At 50.1% G+C, this 25,956-nt stretch overlaps 1 protein-coding gene across 1 annotated transcript in view; it reads right to left on the minus strand.

Moving 5' to 3' along the window:
• Positions 1 to 18,523, minus strand: part of DKK3 (dickkopf WNT signaling pathway inhibitor 3) — a 42,738-nt gene extending 24,215 nt beyond the window's left edge. The window contains exons 1-4 of the mRNA XM_037133862.2: positions 18,393 to 18,523; positions 17,564 to 17,808; positions 11,026 to 11,160; positions 7,777 to 7,860 (exon numbers count right to left, since the gene is read on the minus strand). Of these exons, the coding sequence (XP_036989757.2) occupies positions 7,777 to 7,860; positions 11,026 to 11,160; positions 17,564 to 17,776 (432 nt within the window). The 5' untranslated portion in view covers positions 17,777 to 17,808; positions 18,393 to 18,523. The remainder of the gene's footprint in view (positions 1 to 7,776; positions 7,861 to 11,025; positions 11,161 to 17,563; positions 17,809 to 18,392) is intronic.
• Between the last annotated feature and the right edge of the window lie 7,433 nt (positions 18,524 to 25,956).

Raw genomic sequence — 25,956 nt, forward strand, 5'->3', positions numbered from 1 at the left:
TTGACATTATTTTAAAAATAAAACGAAATGGACTCACAAGCTTTGTGAGTTTTTCAGAATGATGGCAAAGATCAATGAAGGGCAGGACCACACATCTTCCAGCCAGTCGCGAAAGCCCCTTGAGGAACACTGTCCAGCCTGGCCGGCCCCCAGGCTCCAAGGGCCATGGGCAGCCACAGACCCGCCCCAGGGGACCTCTCCAGCCCCAGGCTACTCAGACACCACAGACACTGGCTTGTTCTGCAGCCCTCAGCCTAATGAGAGTTCAAGTTCAATCCCTGTTCCTTATCTGGCCTGCCTACTGGCACCACATAAAAGCATAGTGTTTCTCCTCGAACTAAAAGTTTCCAAATTCCAAGTCCCAAAGCCAGGCTTTTTGAAGGGCATACGGGACTCAGGCCTCAGGCTCCAGCAAGATTAAGCAAAACTCTGTCTTCATCAACATATCTGCCATCCAAACCACATCCTCCTGGCTCTTTCCTCTGGGGACTGTGCAGAGCCTCAGGCTTCTGTGCGTACAGTATAGGGCACGTTAAAGCATTTCAGACGCAGGATGTGTTTCTAACTCGGCATGTATTTCTAACTCCTTGGCTGGGCTCTCAAAGCCCTTCCTGCTCTAGTTCCTGCCTCTACTCAGCCTCATCTGCTGCTTCCTCAAACATACTCCCAGCTCTGGAATTCTAAACTACACACTGTTCCTCAAACATGGTCTTATTTCCACATGCTGCCCTAACTTTGAACAAAGAAGCCATATGCAAGGAATGCCCTTTCCCCTCCACAATAGAGAATTCCTAGACATCATTCAAAATACAGCTTAACTGCCACCTCTTCCAGGAAGCCCGCCAGAAAGTGCAAAGGGTCTGAGAATTTACTTGCAAGGTGACAAGTGAGCCTTCCATGGATGCCAGCAGAAGACACGAGACTCCTGGGCCAGCGACAAAGGACTTTACCGCTGACAGCACTTAGAAGGAGCAGGAGCTTCGTGTTGTCAACAGCTGCCCTGCCCCAGTGCCCACGTGACACCATGGAGGGGCCCAGGCAGCTGCTGTGCCTGCACTGGGGTGCCCCCCAGCTGAGGAATGTCGAGCTTGGCAAACCCAAACTGTTTATAATGGGCTGCAAGCAAAGCTGCCCTCTGCCAAGGAGGGACAGCTGCCTCTGTCTCCAAGGCTGCTTACTGTAGAAACGTCTTTGAAAATAAAGTCTGGAACAAAGGGGCAATTAATGCATCTGCTTCTAAAATTAGCGGAAACACTGGAGACCATGAAGGACCACTTCCTAGCAAGTCTTCCAGGACTGCCTGATCTGGCGGCCACACGATACTCCTGCCATGCCCTGCACAGCCTCTGCCTTCGGGAACAGGAACCCACGCCGGGACGGTCTGGGTTTGTTTGTTTGGTGCACAGCTGGCCTGGGTACTCCCTGGTGTTAGGGTCTACCTTTTACATTTATCTGCCCTACATGCAGTAAGGGCAGATAAATGAATGCACTGAGTAACAACACTGGGGATTCTGACAGCCAGGGTTTAAGGTAATCGAATAGTAAATGGCCGACACTGACCACTCACTCTGGCATTCCAGGTACCGTGTGGTGTTTTCTACTCAGATTACTTTATGTTACCCTCATGACAACATGACATGGAAGGTACTTTTACTAACTCCACTGTACATATGAAGAAGGTCTTAGAGCAGTTAGGAAACGTAATCAAAGTCACAAGGCTCATGAACAATAGAGCTGCACTTTGAATCCACCTGCCTGGGAACTCAGCCACCCTACGGAGGACTCCTCCGACCAGGAGGCCCCTAAGCCTGTGTTTGGGGTGTTGGTGGAGGTCAGAGAAGAAGGAAGGAGGAAGTGCCTGTCTTTTTGTGTTTAAAGGGGTGAAGGCAGGACGCTGCACATCACCATCACCTCCCCCTGGTGTGACTCACAGCCCAGCAGCCACCTCACATGGACACTGAGCACTCTGACAGTTGCCACTGCAGAGCCACACCTTCCTAATCTGCCCCACACTGGGACAGATGAGGTCTGGTCTTGTGAACAGCCTGGAATGCAAAACTGCCCTTGCCCCCTGCAAAAGGGAGGGAGGGATGAGATAAACCTATGGAGCATTCCATGTTTGCTACAGCTTACAGTTCTCAAACGGCTATTCCCCTTGACCCTACCAGTAATCAGAGAAATAGAAGCAAACAAAACAGATATAAATAATCACCCACTGTAACAGCCACTGGAGGTGACGGTTAGTGAGACATGGTCTCAGAAATTTCTGCTAAGAGCAAAATTATTGTAACTTTTCCAAAGGGAAATTCAGCAGTATTCCTCAAAATTTTAGATATGTACCTTTTTGACTTAGCAATTAAATTTCCAGGGTCTTCACAAGAGAAATACTTGCAAAATTATTTAAAAATGTAAACAGATGTTTATAGCAAAACTAGAAATAATTCACAAGCTCTTTTTAAAACATTTAAAAATATAGAACTCTAAAAAACATCTCTGCAAATTTCAATTCCTCTACAGATATGTACGATTAGTGATTTAGCTTATATTTTGCCAAAGTTTTTAATGCATATACTTTTTTCCTAAAAATGAGATTTTTAATACACTGCATATTTAAGACATATATTCCTAGTGTAGTAGAGCTACTGCTCTGCAATGGCTTGTTTTTCACTTAACATTCTGTTGAAGACATCATTTTATACCAACTTATATGAAACCTATATTAAACTCATTTATTAACTTCACAATATTTTAATTTTAGACGTGGAATATGTACATGTAATGACTTCCTTCTTGACGGATAGCTAGGTTGAGGAGAGTATAACTTAACACAGCCACGTTATAGCTCGCAAAGAAATGCCTGCATCAGCTTCATTGACTTGGAGATTGTTTATCCATTTCTCAGAATGATCCAGAGGTCTGTCATTTTCTCTGTAATTTTCCTTATTGGATGAAGGCATGAGGGCCTTATCCTTGGCCAAAAATCACAGATTCAACTCAAAATGTGAATCCGGAATCACAGAGGTACCCAAATCTCTGGTTACGGGGCAGTGGAAATGTACATTCACACAAGATGGGGTCATCGCTCTTAGAACCTCAAGTCTGCTGTTCTCTGTAGAGAAGACCAGTGCATGTCCTGCCAGCCCGAGGCCCGTCTTGGAGCCTGGCAGCACCTGGCCATCACCTACTCTTCTCGTCACTCATTACGGCCCATCCTTGCTCCCGGCTGTATCCCTAATGCCCAAACCAGACAGATCTGACTTGCAAGGGCAGCAGGTGAGTCAACCTTGTGGCTAGGAACACAGAGCCCAGGGGAAGTGCACTGCTCAGAGGGTGAGGCGGGGCCCTGCAGAACGTAAGTGGAAAGAGGCCTGTGGAGTCCTTAAACATTTCCTCTGCCTCCGGGGGGAAAACTCACTCTCTTGGCAGTAGGTTGCTGGGAACCAGGGGAGAAACCAATTAGAGCGCACTTATAATTACTTCCCAATAATAATGAGCCTCACACAAAGAGCTTTTAGAAACCTTGCCTACCTAGATGCTTACTCGGTTTTGTGAACTGGGGATTATTAGCCCCATTTGATAAATGAAGACACTGACTCATAAAGAACAGAGCTGGGAAGGGTCAGGTCAGAGTTTGACCTCCAGGCTGGGCGCCCCACTTCTTGCCCCAGCAGGACTCTTCAGGGGGCAGGGACCTTTGGGAACTGACTGAGTTTCTCTAACAGGCCTATGCCTTCCCCCTGAGCATTTCTGTTAAAATAACGATTCCAGTGACTTATCATCACAGTGCCCTCTGCAACTCCAGCATCAGAAATCATGGCGTAGCACTGTCTGGTGTAGCTCAGTGGATTGAGCACCGGCCTGTGAAGCAAAGGGTCGCCGGTTCAATTCCCAGTCAGGGCACATGCCTGGGTTGCAGGCCAGGTCCCCAGTAAGGGACATGTGAGAGGTACCCACACATTGATGTTTCTCTCCCACTCTTTCTCCTTCCCTTCCCCTCTCTCCAAAAATAAATAAATAAATAAAATATCTTTTAAAAAAGAAATCAGGGCATAGAGAGCAAACAAAGCCAGCACCCCACCTATGTTTACTCGGTGATGAATGGGTAAGCTGGAGGTGGGGGGAGAAAGCTATCATTCAACACCCTGGCTCCTCCCACACTCCTGCTGGGTCTCCCTGGGCTTCGAGGTGACAGGATGCTCGCTGTTCAATGGGAAACCAACAAACAAGCCTGGAGAAGTCCAGCCGCCGTTTACCTTCCCGCTTCTCCCCATCTCCAGCACAGATAACAGGCAAGCACCCTCACGACAGAGAAGATGTTTGGTTCACACCTGTGGAGCATTCCACTGTCATCGCCCACCTGACGCCCACCACTGCGTCAGGTCAGAAAGGCACCGTCACCCCGATTACTCTCCGGGACAAGAAAGTCGCTGGGTCACTCAGATCGCTACTATCTACATGATTTTGGTACTGAAGTTTGTCTCCCTGGGGCCTAGAAGTCTTGACCAAGATTTGGAGTTGGTTGTAATGGAGTTGCACCTATAGATTCAAACAAGTTATGTTTAGCTGGGAAAATAAATGAGCCTACGTTTTCATCTCATATTCCAGTGTAAAAACAGAAAAGACAACAAATGCACGACGTGCTGAGCTTGGTGGCTGTGAGCTGTGAGCTCCTCTGTTTGGAGGAGACATGTCCCTCCAAAATGGTGCCTTGGCTAACTGGGCCGGATTCTTCCTATCTGGGGACACAGGGCTATAAATAAATAAAAGCTTCCCACTGATGCATAGTGGCGTGTCCGCTCTCTGGCTTCCAACATACCGCCTTCCTCCCCACCTTGCCCTGCACATTAGTCAGCCACCCACTGGCCCGTGAAGGGAGACAGGCTGAGTGCTCCGCTCGGAAGCCTCACAGAAGGACGTCGGGCCACATCGCCATCGCCGACGCGCTCGGGTGAAATAACAAGCTGCAATGTCCTTTTCCCCTGTCGCATTTGAATGTAAAAACAGCCCCACGCCTTGCACATGCTGTGCTAAGTCTTCTAGACAGGCATATAGTATTACTGTCTGTAACTTCCCATGGGCCTCCTCGGGTTACCATACATATTAATACGCACACCAGCATTTGAAGAAAGGAAAATAGGGGGTGCGTGGGTGATTATTTTTAATTGAATTCATCTGGGACTTTTAAATCCTGAAAATTTGGCCCCTGTTTACAGTCACTGAACATTGGAACAGCATATAATTTTTGTCCTTTTGAATGGCAAACCTCCCTTTCCCCCTTAAGAGAAAGTTCTTGAGTGTGTAATGCATTTCAGAGCCAACTGTAAAAAGCATTACAATATAAAACTCTGGAATGGGACAGCGGTGACAATATTCGACCCTTCACACTCCTTTGAAAGCAATCTAGTCTTTACAGCTTCCTACTCGGGGAGAGGAGCTTCCTGTCTCTGTGAAGGTGAGGCGTGAGCCCTGCTCAGTTGTGTTAGGGCCGTGGCGACCCAGGAACCGAAGAGCAGTTAGACGGAAGAATTCTGTGGGCATCTGAAACTAGATCTTGCTTCTCCGCCTTTTAGCAAGCCACTCTGGCAATGAGTGAGGCTCTGGGTGGGGTACACATATCACCATTCCTGAACAGGACATCCATGTCACTGGTGGCCTGAAAAGTCTCCAATCTGTTCTCTACGGACCCATTCTCTGCAAACTAGCTAGCCAAGCATCAGATGCTGAGGTCTCCCTTCTAACCAATCACATTGGAATTTATTCTCACAGAGAAACTCAGTGAGTTAATACTCCAAGTGCCCGAGCAGGAATCTAGAAAAACTTGGTGAGCCTCTACCTTCTGGGTTTCTGGGATCCCTCGTCCCATCAGCCTCCTGCATTCTCAGGACCATGTACACAGGGGTTCAATCGTGCACTGCACAAAGCTGCTGCAATACGTCCGCATCACACAATGGACATAGGAGATGGTGTAGAGAGAAAGGCTTGGAGAGTCTGGGCCTCCCCGCTGAGCAGGGACACAGGAGGCTGAGCGCTCTCGGGAGAGCTAGCACGGACACTGGCAGCAGCACACACGCGCAGGCTCTCTGGCCCAGGCACGCTCTTTGCATCTTTCCGATCCTGTCTCTCACCTGCTCACCGTGACCACAGCCTCGGTTCCCCCATCACAGGGGGAAAATAGCCATCTCCCCCATGGAGCACAGGGGAGAGCAAGGAGGGATGTGAATGCCGCAGGCCATGTGTGTACTTGGCAGGTGCAGGAGTGCTCACCTCCGGCGCTGCTGCCCTCTGGGCTCCGGGAAGCTCCCTGGAGCAAACCTCCTTCTCGTACAATCACAGGATTTTTTTTTTAACTTCAGGACAGTGGTTTTTTTCCTCCTTAATTCACAGCCCTGTGAACTCTGTTTCCCTTGCCTTTTCTAGGCCATGGCTTCTGCTCAGGGGCCCCTGCCCTCCTGGGGCCCCAAACCGAGACTGGAATACCCTAAAGCTTCTCCTTCTGGGCAACATGACAGTGCCTACAGCTGGCTGTTTCTTGTTTTGCTGCCCTCTCTCTTCCCAACTTCGAAAGCTGGCTTCTCATCCCTCCTGACCTTAGTCAATCCTGTCTTTGTTTCAGAGGCTTTGGTACTTTCAGAGTTGGGGAAACAGAAAATCATTGCCCCGCTTGAACATGGGAATGCTGAGGTGACCCAGCTTGTAAGCAACAAACTCATGCTTCTAGCCTCCCCTGCTCAAGGTCTTTTCCTTTCATCACACAGCCTGCCCTACCCCCACCCCACCAATGTCAGGTCATTAGCATCACACACAGCTGCCTGGACCCCTCCGCTGGCAGGATGTGTCTGAGCACTGCGCTGGGGACAGGCCCAGAAGGCTCCAGCCCCGACTGCTACAAATGCACTCGCTCTCTCCTGGAGATAAGGCCATATGAGGCAAGGGGAAATCCTTGATCCTTGGAAGGGAAGAACTCACAGTTCGGAAATCTGCAAAAGGCACCTGGGCACAGAAAGGCTGGTCCTCGTGGTCTCCACAAAGGAGGCACATTTTTACTGTGGCCATGTGGCGAGGCAGTCGCCTTGTTCAGGCCTTGCCACCCATGAGCATCTGAAGCCAGCTGCTTCTTTGAGAAGATCAACTGCGGGTGAATCACCTTTGACCTGGGAGTCTAGAGTCCAGAGAGTCCAATTGGGTCACTGTGCCCAGGTCTTCCTGCTGTGAAATAACACCCCTTCCAACTTGAGGCCTCTCTAATTCTATTAAAGAAAAAAAAAGGCACCTAAGTAGCAGGTGTAATCACAAGGGGGCCAAGCAGGAACCTGCAGTGAGAGGGCACCCTTTCTCCTGCAGGCCACTGGGTTCCACCTACGGTTTTCCTGCTCTCAAACTGCCTGCTCAGGGCTGAACTTACACAAGGCACACACGGGCCAGGCCAGAGGCTCTAGGATGTCCCACAGCTGGATGCACCAGGTCTTGGAACCAGGATCCCTAATCAACGTACCTGGTACTTCCATGTTCCCCTTTCAAGGCTGAGACGAGGCCATGCAAATGACAACTGAATGTACTTTCTCTGTTATTTCTGATGAAAAGTCCATGAAAGTAGAGCCCATGACCAGACTGCACCGGCCTAGTCAGGAATTAGACACTCTTGGCCGAAATGAGGCAGGAAAGGCGCCTGAGAGCCAGCTCCCTCCTGCCCACGGTCTGAAGCCTGGGTCACCCCTGGCAGGGGGCAGGGAGGCGTGTGTGCCTTGGGGTGTGAGCGCAGGGGAGGTGACAACTCACGTGGCTCCTTTTGCTTTCCTCATCTCCCACAGACGTAATCACCGTCTCTGAAAAGACCGTTCGTCCAGTCTGGTTGTTGGTGATCTGCAGCAGAACAAGCATGGTGAGTGTGAAATAGAAGGAATGCTGGGAAAAGCCGACAACTCTTTTTTCCTGTTTTCTGAAGCAGGGGCATCCGGCCAAGCAGACAGACTGCCCGCTCCCCCCTCCTTCTGAGTTCCAGCAGCAGCCCCCAGACAAACAGCTTCCCCTCCGAGCAGTGATAATAGATGTAACAGAGTCTACCTCACAGGGCTGCTACTCGGAGCAATGAGGTGGTCTGTGTAAAGCACTCCGCACAGAGCCCGTCACCTCGCAAATGCTCAGGGCTGGCTGTTTTTATCATTCTCAGGGCGCCTCACTTGGAACCCAAGGTAAACTTTCTTTTCTACAGCTACAGGTCTGGGGGGGTCTAAATGAACACCTTTCATGAGCAGCTTTTAGCTGCCCCACTTCTGATTCAGGTGACTCAAACTCAGCTCAGTCAAGGACACAGATCAAAAAACACCCCCCCCCCCATGACTGAAGGCATCACTCAGATCAGTGGAGGAGCCTTTCAGATCCACAAAGGGGGCAGTTCCATCAGTGACGGGCCCACTCAGATCAATGAAGGAAGCACTCAGACCAACTAACCCAGAGCCCCAGGAGATGGACCTACGCATAGCTAATTCATGAAGCTCCCCAGATGAGTCTAGTGCATAGGCACGTGTGAGAACTAGATCAAAGCTCTGGGGAGCTCTAAAACCTGCCCAATATCAATGACAGAAAACCCCTGAGGACTGGGCTGGGGTGAGTTCAATGTTAGAGGCTCCCCAGGCAATTCTGATGCACCCTGGAGATTTAAAACCAGTAGTATGATGCATACCTTGCCCCCCAGAGGATTTCAGTCAAGTGAGGGGGAAAAGATGACTTATGTGTGGAACTGTTGAGAAGTACAAGAAAGTCCATGTTTGAATGCCAGAAAATGAATAAAAGACAAGGAGTAGTAAGAAAATAGAAGTACTAAATATTTACGTACAAATAATTTGTATGTTTTAAAAAAGTACTTGAGTAGTAGGAGAGACCTGGCCCACTATGCCTGTCTGTCGTCTGCCCCTGATTCTGCAGAAGCAGGCCCCTCAGAGCTGAGCCTTCCAGTCCTGACGTGGAGCCCAGGCCGTCCCGGCCCCTGTCAAGGCCACGTCTAATGTTTAGGTTCATGATGAAAAACGGAAGGATTGCTGACCCAAGAGCTGGGAGATCTGTGATCTTTGAGCCTTGGCTCCGCTGCCAACAACCATCTGCTCTGTAACAGGAACAAGCCATTCCTCTCTCTGATTCACAATTTCCTCATCTCTAGGTGACCTTTAAAGTTCCTGCCAGCTCAGTATCGCAGGAACCTGCAGCCAGAACAAAGTGAAAACTCAGCCTAATTTATGGTGGTGGATCAGGTTCTATTTCTAAGGAGTTAAGAATCATGTCTTCACCCACATACTTTAAATTTTTTATCTAAATAGTTCCTCTCCCCAGCAAAGACATAATGTCTTCTCCCTGCATTCCCAATTTTAATAGAATCAACCAAAGTTGTATTTTTAAGAAATTCTGCAGTTGTATGCATACAGGCTGTAGGACATCTCAGAGCCTATTACACTGACCTGGGTTTTTGTGTCCACATGAGAAGAATCTATAGAATGTTTCCACATATGTTCTACCACCACCGAGTCCTCTGTCCTGAAGCATTCACTGCACAGGACAGGGCACCATGGAGCCCACTACACCGTGCTGGTAACATAACTTTACTATAATAACAGCTGTAATAATAAAAGCAACTTGCTGTTCCATGGCACTTTACAGTTGGCATTGAACTCTCATATACTTTAGGACATTTGACCTTCACAATACCGTAATGCAGCTGCTGATATTCCTATTTCATAAGTGTGGTCACTGAGGGTCAGGACATTTTACCTAATTTTTCAGTATCACAATAGTTACTGGGGAAACTCACACTTAAATATTCTGATGCCTACAAGGAGCAACTTTAAAAAGCGGCTGAACTTATTCACTAATTATTGTCAGAAAGGGTGACTTAATATTGGTTTTGACGAGAATAAAATAATCCCTTTTGGAAACATTCCCCAGTCTTTAGATGAGAAATGCTAAAAGGCTCTGTTCAGCAGCTGATTCGTTCGTTCATCTGGGGGCGGGGCACGCTCTGGAGCTGGGCCCATCAGTATGCAGCAGGCGAAGAGCCATACACAGAAGCTACTTTATAGTCAAGGCAATGGCCCATGAAAATCGACCCCTTGGTGTGCTATGGCGCAGCAGTGCTATTGTTTCATTACCTGAACACTTGAACGAAAGTAAGGCTCTTTTGTGAGCACTGTTGTGGCCCCGCATAGAGGAGCTGAAATGAGATCAGAGGTCAAGCTCCTTGACGGCCACAACGAAAGGGCGACTCCACGCCCTGGCACAGGGATCCTGAATGTCTGCACAGCAGACTCCTCAAGCCAACACAGGCTCACAGAGCTTGCTCTCAAAGTCCTTCCTGTCACAGTCTCCTTGGAGACATCTCACCGCAGGAGTTCGCTAACCATGTGCCTCTAGATTTGCAGTGTTTTCCTCCTCAAGTTGGATCTGGAATGAAACTGCCTGCTTTTCTTGCAAGATACTAGACCAAAAGACAGGTGGTACGCTGGAAAAACTCTGCTGCAGAATTTTAAATGGGTAACCAGAAAACAAGATGCTTAATCTTGTGGCAACCGAGGCTTTTCCTTCTGAAGACAGAGTAGGTCCCATGTGAGCTCCTCCTAAGGAAACAGTAGCATGGACTCCAGAACTCTATTTTGACTCCACAGAAACAAGGATAAAAACCCACAAGATAAACTCTGCAAGTTCAACACCAGGAAAGCACAGTATATCTCTGCAGGCCCTTGTTTTTGTTTTTGTTTTTTTCCCTTTTTTCAGGTAATGAAAAATCCCTGAACATTCTTTTGCAACTGGACTGGCAGGACCCTAGAGTTAAACTTGTTGCTTAAATGCAAAAGCCACTTAGGGTTTTGATACATGTCTTTCCCCTTTAACAGTCCCTCCACTCCCTCTAGTCTGTAATCTGTGCTGTACCATCCTCATCTGTGTTTTTGGCTTGTGTATCAAATATGTAAACAAAACCTTAGTTCTCGAGGGGACTGGGTGCTGTGGAAAGAAGGCAGTGCTGGCCGCACCTGCCCTTACCTTGTGAATTTCTCGGTGCACGTGGACGGTGTTATTTCCCACCTTGGTTTCCGTGTTGGTCTCATTGTGATAGCTGGGAGGTAAGTCTGCCAGGTTCACTTCTGACGTCTTAGCAGCGGCTTCTTCCGCCTCCATCTATTAAATCAACAAATTAAATCAGCAAAACTGTTTTCTCTTTACACAAGTCAGAGTCCATTAGGGGAAAAAAAACTATGGGGATGTAAAGTACAGCATAGGAAATACGATCAATAATATTGTAGTAACTATGTAGGTACCAGGTGGGTAGTGGAAATACCAGGGGGACCACTATGTAAAGTGTATGATTGTCTACCTACTATGCTGTACACCTGAAACTAATTCAAAATTATACTGAATGTAAACTGTAACTGAAAATATTTTTTACTCTTTTCATTGACTCTATTGGGGTTATATTAGTCAATAAAATTATATGGGTTTCAGGAGAATTCTATAAGACATCATGTGTATTGTATGTCACATTGTGTGTTCGCCACCTTAACTCATGTTTCCTTCCATGACCATGTAGCCCCCCTACCTTTTCCTGCCTTCCTTCACCCTCCCAAAAATTTTTAAAAGAAAAAAAGAACTACTTCCCTTTTCCTATTTGCAATCACAACTATTGATGATAATGACAGGTACCTTTAATTGAGTACGCACTAGGAAAAGGCATTGCAGTAAATGTTTTACCTACATCACAGCCACAAATCTCACAAGCTCCCTACGAGGTGCGTGTTTTATAAATGGGGCACCTGAGGCTCAGGGAGACCAGACAACTTTCTGAGACTCTCAGCAAAGGGCAGAGCTGGGACATGAGCTTCTTCCCATTGAGTTCTTGGCCCCTGCACAAATGCCATGGGTGCCCCGCCCATTTCCTCATGGCCCCATCTGGAGGTCACCTGTATTCAATTCTTTTCCATGCCAACAACCAACTCTGTCCCTCTCTGCAGGTAATCTCCAGCTGCCGAAGTGTGCTCAGTGTGCACAGACCCCCAGTGCAAGGGAGTTAACACCCAGGAACAATGCTCAACCAGTGCAAGGTGGGTGATGGGGTCAGTAACTCAGCTCCCTCCGCCCTCAGCCGGAGGATCTCTCTCCGAGGACCCTGGTGGCATCGAGGCCTAGCTGCCCAGAGCAGTAACCTTCTCATCAGCACAGTCTTTATTGCTTTTCTTCTCTTCCATGTCACTTGTCCACTTCTTCCTGGTGTTTCTGGGATCACTTCTAAAATAAATAATTTGCTCCCAAACTCTCGTTGCAAGATCTGGTGGTGGTGGTGGTGGAGAGGACCCAAACTGAGGCAGCCCCTCCCCCCGCAGGAGGGCCACGCAGTGCCTCCTCCCCCACTCCACCTCTTGGGGACAAGATGACCCGTTTGGAGAGAGCTGGTTGACTCACATCTTCACCTGGTTTTCCCTTCCAGACTTATCACCCTGTCCCAGCCCTGATGAGTGAGCAGCTGACAAATGACCCATTCACAGCTGATTGGACTCAAAGGGAGGCCACATCATGAAACAGTCGAGCCAATCAGCTACTCTCTCTAGGAATCAAAAATAAGAGACACAAAGAGAAGATCTAGTTGGTAGTTGGCAATTTTCCCACACCGCTATCTTTCACTCTGGGCTATTTTCATTTAAAACTAATGAAAACTGATCCTATTTAAAACTAATCCTCAGAAACATGCTCCCCCCACCACTTTTATTCAAAAATCACTGTCCTGTCTCTCCTTATGTGCTACACGAGGCCCTTCTTTTCCCTCCTCTTCCAACCAGATTTACTGAGCTGGGTTGGATACTGGACACGAATTTCCATGTCTCAGAAACACTGAACTTAAGTGTGGAGAAATCCTGACAGGCACAAAGGCCTGGAAAATCATAAGAAGACTTGGTCAGTGTTTGACCCTGAGTTGACTGCGGAGATGTTTAAAGTGGATCACTGGCTTCATCATTGTCATCGTCATCGTCATCATCACTGTAGCCTCCGTGTTTGGACGTCAGCTGTGTGTGAGCCATTGCACCAGATGCCGACCACATCTCCTTGAATATTCACAGCAATCCTATGAAGAAGTTGCTATTTCCCTCATTTTGCAGATGAAGAAAGCGAGGTTGAGAGAGGCGAAGGAAACTGCCTTAGGTCATCAGATTGTTAGTAAGTGGCAAAGCTCAAACTGGAACGCAGGTCAGTCTGTCTGCAAACTATGTGCCGTCCCAGTACATGATTCTGCCCGAGTGGCTTATGCTTTTACTGGGGAGATAGGAGAGCCCCACACAAACCAGTCTGAGGATAATTATGATGGTCTCTAAAGGCAAATAAGGGGTTCAAAGGAGAGGAGAGAGGCTTCTAGGAGGAGGCATGACTGGGTTGGTCTCAAAAATGGGTAGGGTTCGGACACAGAGGAACCCAAAGATGGCAAAGCTGTGGCAGCCCGGACAGCAACGGTATGTGCTGAGAGCTGCTACAAAGGGTCCATGTTGGACACAGCGTAAAGTGGTGGATGATGAAGCAGAAAATGTTCAAGAGGCAGATCCAGGGGCAGTTCTGAGGCAGAGGCTGTTGTCCTGGTTCTCAGCCAGGAGGACACAGCAGTCATGGCCCAAACCTTCAATACATACGAGTATATATGGATCCCTCACCAGACTTGCGACGTTAGAACTTCTGGGGGTGGGACCACAGATATCCATGAGCTTCTCAGATGATTCTGGGGTTCTCCCTGCCTCCTACCTGCTCCCAGGTAAGAACCTCTGCTCCAGGCCATACTAGGGACTTGCAGCAAGTTCCGGAGACTAGTTGGGAAACCATACAGCCAGAGGAAGAAGAGAATACCGTCAAGGGCTGGCTAGAACCAGGTCTGGGGGGAGGAAGTCATGGCTGAGGAGGGGACTTCCAGGTGGCAAAGGCTCCAACTATGTCTAGAAGGACAGACCAAGCCACTGAGAGCTGGTCACAGGATTAGGCAAACACACCCACCACCAGGGTCTTCAGAGGACAGCACAGTAGAACGTGCCAGGGTTCTAGAGGCAGGTAAGGTGCGGCTGAGTCCTGGCTCTGCCGCTAAGCAGCTGAGTGGCTTTGGGCAAGATGACGAATGTCTCCTAAACCTCAGCTTTCTTTTTTAGAAAATGGGGGATAATCCTACTCTGTTGAACAGATGTGAGAATTAAGATCACAAAATCCAAGTGCTTGGTACAGCATTTGCCGACTAGCAAAGGTGTAATAAGTAGTTATTAAGAGTAATTTCACAGTACTGCCCTTTAAGAAAGCAGTTTCAGAAGGCAGCTTGCCAGGGAATGTTTGGGTAGAAGTGGAAAAAGCGGACTATCTAGTATATGCTTGAGGAGTTTGCTAACAAATGGAGGAGAAATGGAATGGACTCAAGAATAGAGACAAAGATAGGCAAGAAAGCGACCTCGTTTTTTTTTCGTGAGAGAGAGCCTGGCCTGCTCAGGCAGAGCTGGAAAAGAGTAGGAGACCAAGGATGCCGCAGCACCGATTATCCGGAAGGAGATGCGAATGTCTTCGTCTTTTTAACATTCCCACGGGAATCTGAATCTTCCGGTTCGGCTTTCAAATAATTGACAAGTTACCAAATCTAGAGTTTCTTCTGGGCTGAGCACAGTTCTTCCATAAACCCTCCTCTCAACCAGTGGTTATTTCAACAGGATGAGCTAACAGTTCTTTAATGGCACCATGAGCTAAAAGTACAGTTTACAATGGAAATTTCAACCACAACTATTATTGCCACTAGCACGAAAAACATAAGCAATAGGACTTGTTTCACAGAGGAGGAATGCGAAAGTTACTTAAAATGGTATTTGTGGTTGGTTGAATCTGTAGTTGGTTAAAGAAGTACAGTAGGAAAAACTGAAAGATCAATCCGGGCTTGGTATTGGGGTCCTTCCTGGGAATATTCTAAAATACACCAGTTACAGACAAGGCAACGAGTGCATGGGGGATGGGGTGAAGTGGTTTTATCCTCCAAATACATTTACCAGCAATTTATAGAATAAGAGAAGAAACCAGGGACAGCCTGGACGGAACCATGTGAAGATTAGACCTGCCTGATAACGATGCTACGAGCGGAGTTACCTTTGTCTCCCCCACTACAGAAATCCACAGCGGAGTCAGCTGAAATATCTGAAATGTCGGGAAGTCACCTGAAAGCCGATTCACGATGCAGCTATGTAAACAGTTAATATATCTGGCCCAGTACTTTTGGTTCTTACCCGGGACAAGAGTAAATAGCAACTGTCCTGTGTTTATGAGATTTAAGGGGCCTTTTGGCAGTCTCTTGAAAAAGACAATTAATAGCAATAGCCACAGTCTCTTGAGAATCTATTATATATTGGACACTGGTGGTTCTTTGTTATTATTCATCCTAGTACTGTTAATATGATGACATACTAGTACTGTTGATATGATGATAATAGCCATTATTTATCAATAACAAATAATCTCCTTAATCCTTAAAACAGCCTCACTAGAGGCTGACTTATACCAGTTGAACTCAACCCCATTTTAGATGGTCAGATGACTTGCTTTACTCGCACCCTTCCATTTAATTCTCTCTTTTACCTGAAGTGTAGACATTCCCTCCATTTCAGAGCCTGGATGCCACCACGAGCAAGTGACACAGCTGGGATCCTATAAAGGAAGGTTGGTCCCCCAGGGCCCGTTCTCCGGCCCCTCAGGTGTTCAGCCTCTCTCTCAACCTGTCCCCATTGCTAGCGAGGACACTCTTTGGGAAACAGCCACTGAGTGGCGTGGCAGTAATAACCAATGTCTCCCCTGGCAGCCAACTTCATTTCACCCATCTTCCCAAGGTGAGCAGAGCCACATCTGGAGAGAGGACAGCTGGGGCCCAGGCACAGCCGATGTGGACAGTTCCCGCAGCGTGGACCCTGCCATTACGGTCCTGCTGGGCCCCAAACTGCTCTGATCAGTAAAGATACTGAAGGGTCCCTGCTGCTCCCTCGCCAGGAGCTCCCATCCGAGGGCCACGTCGCATGGACCAGCACCCGCTGAATAAAAGCAAGGCAGTGACCTAGTCAGGGTCACTGAGAATCTGCCTGTGGGAGGGCAAACTCTGGGATCCAGAGAAGAGCGGAGGGGTCACAAACTCAATTTAATTCAAAAGTGCAGAATTAAGGGACAGTGGGGGCCTGATTGCCCTCCCTCTTTCATTGCTCCATGTCATGATTCTTGTGTTTTAACAGGAAATAGAAAGTCCATAGGTTTGGAATCTGGCCCATGCAGTGAATGTTCAGGTACAGCTGCCCATGTAATTGCCTCACTGAAAACTCCCGGTTGGCTGTTACAGGAGGAGGGGGCTATATCCCCAAACTGTACAGGGGTGAGGGGAGAAAGCAACTTCTGAGAGACCTAAGCCAGCACTGGGGACTTTACCCAAATGGATGTGAAGGCACCTGACCCATCATCAGCCTGGACTTCTAATCTCTTCTAACTCCCTCTCTCCGAAGAGAGGCTGCAGCCAGAGCTGGGCCTGACAGTGACTATGCACACAGTCTGAGCTCTTCACCGGGAACCAGGAACCAGGAACCAGGGCTGGGAGAGCTGGGCCAGCTGCACCTTCTGGCTGGCAGGCCTGGCAAAGTTGTACACCCACCACAGAGGATGCCAACTGCAGTGTTAGGACCTGGGAGGTGACAGAAGGAAGAAGCCAGGCAGTTTTGCCTCCGTACCTGGTATCTGATACTATCAGCTGCTATATGCCAGGTGCCCACACATATCATAGCATTTGACACAGAAAACTGAGGTACACAATGTTAAGGGATTTGTCCAATGTCACCTGTGAGTAGCAGAAGAGGACCTTGGGCCTGGGACTGACTCCAAAGCATTCTTGGCGTGGAGGTGGGGTTACTTTTCATATTACCCCTCCTCCCCCAACCCACCGCCTCCTGATCTTTCACACTGCTGGGCTCAGGATTCCAATTCTCTCCTCTGCCCCACATGACTTTGGGGAAAGTCTACAGAGATGACCAGCAAAGCTCAGGGCTCTTGGTCCCCACACGGCAACTTAACTGTGTCTTGGGAAGATTGCACAAGCTCAAAGCCCAGTGGACAAGCTGGAACTTGTAATGCCTGGAGATTCCTTAGCCTCTTCTGCAAAAACACAACACTGGAATACCAGGGGCCTTAGACACATCTGCTTACAACGCGAAGTGGTGGCGGTGGGGGGAGGGGCACGGGGGACCGCACAAGGGAAGAAAACTGGGTTGTGGTGGGCAGTCTGCGGATGATGACCCAGAACTGGCCGCCTGTGAGTGGGTCCAGCCGGAGGCTACTCGGTGGACAGGCTCACACCCAGATCTTTTGGCAGGGAGGAAGACAGGGCGGGAGGTGGGGTCATCCCGAGCTGCCTCCGGATCAGTCCGACTGCGGCGGGCCCTTCGCAGCCCCTTTGCGAAACCTAGGACCCTGACTAGCCTGGAACCCTGCTGCCTCCCGCTGCCTGGTCTTCCCCAGCCCGAGCCTTGTGCTTCCCAGAACCCTGTGGCGCACCCACCTCCTCCACCGCGCTGCGCAGTTTGTGCTGCGTGTCCTCCATCAGCTCCTCTACCTCGCGGAACATCTCGTTGAGGGTGGCCTCCTCCAGCGGGTAGCTGAGAGCCGGGCCGGGCTCGACGGGAACCGAAGTCGCTGTCGGAGCCGGCGCGGGGGCCGTGGGGACTGCGGCCGCCAGCAGCAGGCACAGAAGGGCGCTCCCGGGCCGCTGCATCTCCGCTCTGCGCCCGCCGCCGCCGCCTCCGCCTGTGTTGCAGAACCGGATCAGAGCGCGCGGACCACCCTCGCAAGCCTCGCCGCCCCCCCAGGCCTCCCCGGGCGCTCCGAGTCCAGGTCCGCCCCCGGCGCCTCTCTTCCCCGCACCCACCAGATGCGAAGAAACCGAGTGCCCCCAGGACGCAGCTCCCTCGGCCCGAGAAGCAACGCCATCTAGGCGTTGCTAGGATCTACCAGCCCCGCGCCCCCACGCTCTGATCCCCTCCGTACCCCTACCCCCACCCTCAAGCAGGGGCCGAGCACTGCACCCGCCCCTAGTGATGGCCTCTGCTTCGGGTATCCGCACCCCGGTCCCCTACGCTAATAGCCCTCAGCTCACCCCACCTCCTGGGTTCAGCGGGTTCGAGCCCTGCCTCCTCCTCGACCAGGTCAGAGCGCAGCTCCAGTGCCCCTACCCCGCTCGCGCCGCCACCCCACCTCGGCCCCATTTGGGTGGTCGGAGCGCAGTCCACACACTACCCCCTTGTTCGAACCCCAGTCCAGCGTCCGGCCCCTCACCCACACAAACGGGATCAGGCAGAGCCACCCCATCCCCGCCGCCGCCCCTCACCCACCGGACTGGACAGAGCTGTGCTGCGGCTGGACCTGCCGGGCCTCGCGGGTAGGCCGCCGCGGGGCTGCGGGAGCCGGCGCGGCGCGGTGGGCGGGCCGCGAGTGCAGGAGCGCGGCGGGGATGCGGCGGCGCTGGTACCCGAGCCCCGAGTGCGCCCCGCCCGGCCCCCGCCCCGCGGGGCAGGCCGCGCCCAGCCCGCAGCCATTGGCCACCAGCGCCGGCGACCTCCCGCCCCGGGCCTGCCTCCTCTGCGTCCGAGATCCAGTCGTTCAGGGAGCCGTCCTCTTCTCTTAATCCCGGCCTCCCAGCCCGTCCCCTTCTCTTCCTAAAATTCTTCCAACGGGGTTGTAAGGGGGACGGGGAAGGGGGTGCGTGCCTGCGTCCTGCCGGGCCCCTCCGAGTCACCCTCCGCCCGGCGGGTAGCCCCCCACCCAGGGCGAAATCCCAGCCCCTCACCGCGGGGTCGAAGGCCCAGCAAACGCTGACCTGTATCTGTCTGGCCCGGCCGACACCGAACTCCAGCCCAGAAACCACTCGGAGCTCCCAGAATAGGCCAGGAGAAGGTCAGCGAGCCTCTCGAGGGCGGATGCCGGGTGGCGAAGGCCAGGCAGCCGCAGCCAGGCCGCCGGCGGGAGTCCCAGCCCGGCTCCTCGGGACCTGGTACGTCTGGCCAGGTTACCAGATCTGCCTGCGCTCCGGGACCCCGACTGTAACGCGGAGGTTACAGCAGCAAGTGCACCGCTTAGTTAATGAGCATAACGGGCATGGGAAGTGTGCGGCACGCGTGGGTTGTGTGTTCGCTGTCGAAATGGGAACAGAACCGTCTTGTTCACAGTCTTCTCTCCAGCACTGAGAACAGGTGGCACTATTTTTTTAAGAAAACAATTTTAAAACCATGTGCGTGCAGAGAACAGGGGTTTCTCACATATTTTTTTTTGAATAAGCCAGTGTTTTGTGTCAAACCTCCTCCTATTTCTTCCTATTACTCTTTCCGTCTGGACATTGTCCCGGGACCACGAGCGTCCCTACTGCAGCCCTGGCTCGCTGTGGTCTGCCTGGTCACTGGCCCATTCCCCAGAGGCCAGGAGCTGGGGGGGCGGGGCAGACTTTCTCACTTTTGTGTTACCAGGCTGGAACCATAACACACGCTTGGTCCCTGAGAAATGGATGGGCCAATTAATTAACAATGGCTATTGATACATCTATACAGCGGCACCATCACTAAGCACTCAGCTATGTGCCACAAACAGGTACAGCTCATTTAACTCTTATGTCTGAGGCTGGGCCCGCAGCTTTCCCCTTCTTACAAATGAGGACACGTTCCCAAGGCCACATAGCTAGTAAGTGGTTTTGAACCTGGAAGTTGGCTCCAGAGCCTTCCTTCACCACCAGCCTCCTCTGCTATAAACCTGGCCCGAGGCGTTACACATAAAGATGTTTACTGAAGCACTATTTCAATAGCAAAAAATGTGAAACCCACATATTCGTGTTTTTGAGTAGGAAAATGGACTAACTGGGATTTCTACAAACAATAGACTACAGCAGTTAAAGTAACGAACAATATCACTAGGCAACCATTTGGATAAATCTCAAAGAAGCACAACTTGGCAATTTGCAAAATGATATGTACAGAATACTACGTGTGCGTATTTTGAAAACAAATCAACAGTACATATCATTTATGGGGCTACAAGTACAGTAAGAAAGTACAGAGCTGGGCAGGCTGCCTGTGAGGTGGGGGCAGAGGAAGAAGAGGTGGGGACCGTCTACAGCTGTATTCACAACACTTTCTCTCCGTGAAAGAGAGTGAACCAGTGGGGGGGCGGTGCTGAAGGGAAAGTGTCCAAATTCTCACATCTGCTTCATCAACGCCATTGATTAATTACACATGGGTGTATGGTGTGTCTGTTGTATTATTTCTGGTTTATTTAATACAGTTGGTGAAGACATTTAAACAAACAAACAAAAAAACAAACAAAGCAAGCTCCCCACTCCCCGCTCACAAAGCAAAACAAAAGTCCTCTAATGACCAAACGGACTTTTCTTAGATCTGCTCTTGACAGAAATACTCGCCTCCTGCGGGCCCAGCAGTGGCCGGCATTGCTGCGAGGTGAGAGGCCGGAATGGCGGGGGGGGGGGGGGGGGGGCATCCACACAAGGCCCAGGTGGAGTGGCATTTCTCCTCATGAAAGGCCCTCTGTCTGCTGGAATGGTTGGGAGCTTTCCTCCCCGGGGTGGATGGGGGCGCTTAACTGGCAGCTGGAGCCAGGTAATGGCTCCAGGCAGCAGATAAGGCTTATCGGTTCCCTGCTCAGGGAGGGCACGGACCACAAACCAGGAAACCTCAGATAATGTATAGGTAGCACGGGTGATGGTCATGCACTGATTTTTAACACTCCACCATTCAGAATAGTTCATTAAACCAGCGGAGGGTTGATTACACATTTCTCCCTTTTTCTTCCTTTCCGTGCAGACTGGGCTAAACATAACTTGGGAAAGTGTGAAGGGCAGGCTCAGAGATAGCGCATCTTCCTGACTAGTTAGTATCTGCTTCCACTGGCCGAATGCAAGCCAAGTGGAACTGCCCAGGACTCGAGATGCTGGTCCCCGCCGCCACCTCCAGTCCAGCTGGGCCCTGCGGAGCAGTAGCCTTTAATAAGGAGATGCGGAAGGAACGAGGGGCCTGCCAGAGGTGGGGGTCCTGGCCCACAAGGAATCTACGGGATGTGAAAAAGCAAGGAAGGAAGCAGACAATTCCAGGACAGTAAGATGGAGGAAACCACAGAGAGAAAGTGGCACTGAAGGAAAGAAGTGTGAGGGAGTAACACTGCCGGTTGTAAAAACAGTCACGGGGCTGTGAAGCACAGCGTGGAGAATGTAGTCCACAATAGGGTGGCACCTACGTGCGGCGTCGGGGGGCACAGGGCTTGGTGGGAAGGTCACCGGCAAGTCTAATCGCTATGACGTACCCCTAGAACTGATCAATGTTGTATGTCCATGTAGCTGAAAAACAAATTTTAAAAATAAAATTTAAAAAAGAGAAAATAATAAAAGCTGTTTCCAGAGTGCCTGGGGGGTTGTCCCTCCTGGGTCCAATGAACTCTAGTGGGAGTCGGGTATCATGTGGTAACCACATGGATATCTCTCCATCTACATTTACTTGTTTTTAAATCCTCACCCGAAAATATGTTTACTGATTTGAGAGAGAGAGAGAGACTGATCGGTTGCCTCCTTATATGTTCCTCCGACAGGGCATCAAACCCGAAATGTAGGTGCATACCCTAACTGGGGAGAGACCAAACTTGCAACATGTTGGTGACGCTCCGACAAACTGAGCCACCCCCCAGGGCCTACATTTACTTTGACTGAACTGGAGATTGGATTCTTTCTTGACTCATCAGATTCTTTCTCGGATTTTGAGACTGGAGACACCATTTAGCTGCTGGAGGACAAGAGCCAATATGAAAAGAGAAAGACAGAGAGGGAATGAGGGGGAGGGACATTTAGAGATTCCCTGAGCCTGAGAGGGGGGTGATGGGGGGGAAGAGAATAGCCGCTTCGTTCCATGATGTCATTCTGGCTCCTGGTTGTGGTCCTTTTATGAATCTGAGCCCCAGCTGCACCATCTGCCCTTGGACGCTGTGAGATGTTTTTGGATTCTTCTCTTTCTGTTTGAGCTAGATTTAGTAATTTTCTGTTACTGGCTACTGAACTGTCTGGGCAGTATTTTAACAAGGCAATTCCTCTCAAGGGAGGTTTGCATTAGAGAAGAGTACTACCAATCTGTGAGACCCGTGGATTAGAAGCAGGGCCACCAGACACATGCCAGCGAAGGCCGTCCTCCCCTTGGTTCCAGGCCCCCGACCCTCCGTCAGCCACCACTTTCATCGAGTCTTCTCAGGTCCTGCCTGGAATTTGTGATTGTTCTGATGAAACCGGTGCCAAGATTTTTCTGAATGGAAACTCCATCTGGCTTTGGAAAGAGTTTTTACGTGGATTCAGGGTTTCCATGAGTAACAGCCTCTGAAGATCCAAAACATACATTCACTCTGCCAAGTTTCCGTGGGTGGGTGAACAAAAGCGACCCACAGGACCGTACTCCTGACCATCACCCTCGGAATGCAGCACAGGAGGGCTCCCGGGCCTGGCTGTCTTGTTGCTTCATTTAGCAGGTGGATTCTTGCTCTGTACTGTATGTGTGTGTCTCAAGTGGAGGAGGCCAACTAAGGAGAGAGAGAATCTTGGTGGAGCCACAGTCAAAAGAGGAAAAGCAAAGAATTAGTGCTGTTAGGCAACTGCAGAGGAAGGATGTCTAGAAGTGTGTTTCTGCCGGATTCTCTCCATTGCTTGGGGACAGAATGATGTGTGTATTCCTTCCCCGGAGCAATTTCCAATGCCCAGTACGTAGCAGAACCTCCCGTGGAGCTTGCTAATTAATGCAGATGCCTGAGTGTCCTTTGGAGATGCTGACTCAGTATCTCCAAAGCGTGAGTCAGGGCCCCTCAGGCTGCATTTTGGAATGGTCCCTGCTGGGGATTCTGTTATCATCAGGCCTTGATGAAAAGCTCTCTTCCCATCCCATCAGCCTCCCATCTGTGGAACAGTGTGGTCAGGACAGCAGGGTTTGCTTTCACATGGATGTGGTTGGAAGCTGCTGGAGTGGTGGAAAGAAGGCTGGATTTGGAGCTGGTTAATCCTGGGTTTAGGTCCTGGCTCTGATCCCAGCTGCCAGGACCTGAACACCCCAGGGTTCTCCAGCTTATGGGCGTGTTAGTGCCCAGACCACAGGGCTCCTTGCCCACACCTGCCATCACAAAGAAGATAATCTGGGGAGTCCTTAAAAGATGGGTTTGTAAATCTGAAGTTCAGCCCTGGTTTCCAGTTACCTTCATTACTATTGTCTCCAAGATAGTTTTGCCCTCATAAAAATAATGAATGGTGTTCTCAACTGCCTGGCAAGGTGTTTCCAGTTAAGTAGGGGTGGCTGCTGTTGTTTTCTGCTGTGTTAAGATCCTTCATGCTCAGCAGTAGGAAGGAATGGGTTACTTACACACATGACAATAGATGCATCTTGAATGCATTATTCTAAGTGAGAGAAACCAGACTCAAAAGATTATATACTGATTCCATTCATCTGATATTCTAGAAAAGGCAGAACTCTAGGGACTGCACATGGATCAATGGTTGCCCAAGGTTGGGATGAGGGAGAGAGGTGTGGGAATATTTGGGGGATTCTATACCTCGACCGTGGTGGTAGGCAGAGGATGTTGATATACATTTGTTAAAACTTACAGAACTATGCACTAAAAAGACAATTTAGTGTATGTAAGTACATTATACCCCAATTCAAAGACAATGGGGTAAAAAAGAGGCGATGTAGCTTGCCCGAGTTCAGAGCCAGGGACCCCAGCAGGGCCGCTGAACCCTTGCATCCACACTTGGAACTGTTCTGCAGCGTGGCTACTCACAGCCTCCCGCAGTCCCTCAGTGAGGGTGGCCGGTCTCCGGAAATGGGGCTCTGTCTGTGGTCAGGGATGTCAGACACAGGAGCCAGAGGCGAGAGACTCCACAGTGTGGGTAAGAGCACTGTGTTCTAGTCACGGCTGTGCCACCTCCTAGATTTCTTGGATAAGCTAATTTATCTCTCTAAACTCTAGTTTCCTCATTTTAAAAATAATCTCTCCTTATTAAAGGAGAGCAATAAAAGCCAACCTTAAGACACAAGTCCTTGCTGGGAGGTCCTACAGTGTCACTGCCAAGGGCAGTGGCCCTGGAGCAAGCAGCCCTAGTCCTGCATTACTGTCCATCCAGGTGACAGGGACAAGTCCCTCCACTTCTATGAGCCCCACTTCCTTCATCTATAAAAGGTGGACAGGAACTGCCTCTGCCTCATGGGACCGTTGTGAGTCTCGTAAGAAATAATTCGGTCTGGCCCGTAGCAAGCCCCATTGATTGTTTAGCTATTAAGGCAATTATCACCCTCAGCTCCATCACCAGGCCTGGTCAACAAAGCTCCTGCAAGGCGAGCAGCAAACAGAGCCCTCTTTGTGCGTGCTCAGCCGGGGCTCATGGGTAAGGCGGGGCGAGGGGAGGGCCCACAGTCAGTTTTGCTTAGACCAGGAAGGGGTAAGGAGTGTCTTGGTGCAGAAAGCTCTTTTCTGTTTTCACAGGCAAACCTTTTATCTGTCTTGGCGCTTAGTGTTGCCAGAATGGCTGGGTCAGAAGTTCACATGATAAACACGCTCCCAGCCAAGCTTAGCTCCCACTGCCGAGGCTCTCACGCTTTAGACTCCCTTTCTTTTCCCGCTCGGGGTCCGCACGTTCCTTCCTGCAGTATGATTTCCATCCAGCCCTCTGGTGAAATGTGTGCAAGATTCAAAGGAGGGGACTTGTTCAAAGCCCCACTGGGCCCGTGGGAAAGCCTTCCTATGATCGAAGCAATTCGGATAGCTGCTGCCGGAATCGTGTCTTATTTTTATTCCTCTGACTGTTCCTTCCTGATTTGAAGCAGACACTTGACGTGGGTCTATTGCTTAGTATATCTCTGCAAAATGATAAGACCCTCGCTAGTGTGATGATGCTGCTTTGAAATTTCACCCTGCAGGCGCCGAAGCTACCCAGCACTCAGGCCGCGCAGCCAGCGCCAAGCACCGCTTCAGCTGGTGGCTCTCAGACAGTGGCAAGCGCTGGGATCACCTGGGCGTAGGGGCGTCAGGGTTAACACACCTACTGCCCTGTACCAGCATCTCTAACAATTTCCTACGTAATGCCAGGGCTATCCATTCAGAAACCAATCTTTACAACCTCTATTCTTTTTTTTTTTTTAAGATTTTAGTTATTTTTAGAGAAGGGAAGGGAGGGAGAAAGAGAGGGGGAGGACATCAGTATGTCGTTACCTCTTGTGCACCCCCCACTGGGGAGCTGGCCCGCAACCCAGGAGCTTGTCCTAGACTGGGAATTAAACCAGTGACACTTTGGTTCCCAGGCCGGTCCTCAATCCACTGAGCCACACCAGCCAGGGCTAGAACCTCTATTCTTGATGATTGCAAGAGATATTGAGCTTCCCCGGTGGTCAAAAGATAGTGAATGAGATGCTGGTTACACCCCAGTCCAAGTGAAACAGATGGAGACCGCAGGAAAAAATTGAAGGGAAAATTGAAGTGATTTCCAAATTTCACATTCTACCTCCTGCTACCAGCAACCACCAAAGATTCTTGATTGAGTTTAAATTATAGAACCAGCAGAAGAGAGACTGGTGAACAATCTGCTCAAGAAAATGAAGCATTGCCTGGACCAGTGTGGCTCAGCTGGTTCGACATCATCCTACAGGGGGAAAGGCTGCTGGTTGGATTCCCGGTCAGAGCCCAGGCCCAGGCTCCGGGTTTGGTTCCTGACTGGGGCACACGTGGAAGGCAACCAGCTGATGTCTTTCTCTCTCTCTTTGTCCTTCTCTTACCCTCTTTCTAAAAATAAGTAAATTTTGAAAAAAGAAAGAAAGAAAATGGACCATTGAGGAGAGGCCCAGAAAGCAGGTGAACAAAGGTAGGTGTTTATAGCATACAGCT

Source organism: Artibeus jamaicensis, unplaced genomic scaffold (genome assembly GCF_021234435.1).
Source record: "Artibeus jamaicensis isolate MK-2021 breed Jamaican fruit bat unplaced genomic scaffold, CSHL_Jam_final contig_797, whole genome shotgun sequence".
In the NCBI taxonomy this organism is placed as follows: Eukaryota; Metazoa; Chordata; class Mammalia; order Chiroptera; family Phyllostomidae; genus Artibeus; species Artibeus jamaicensis.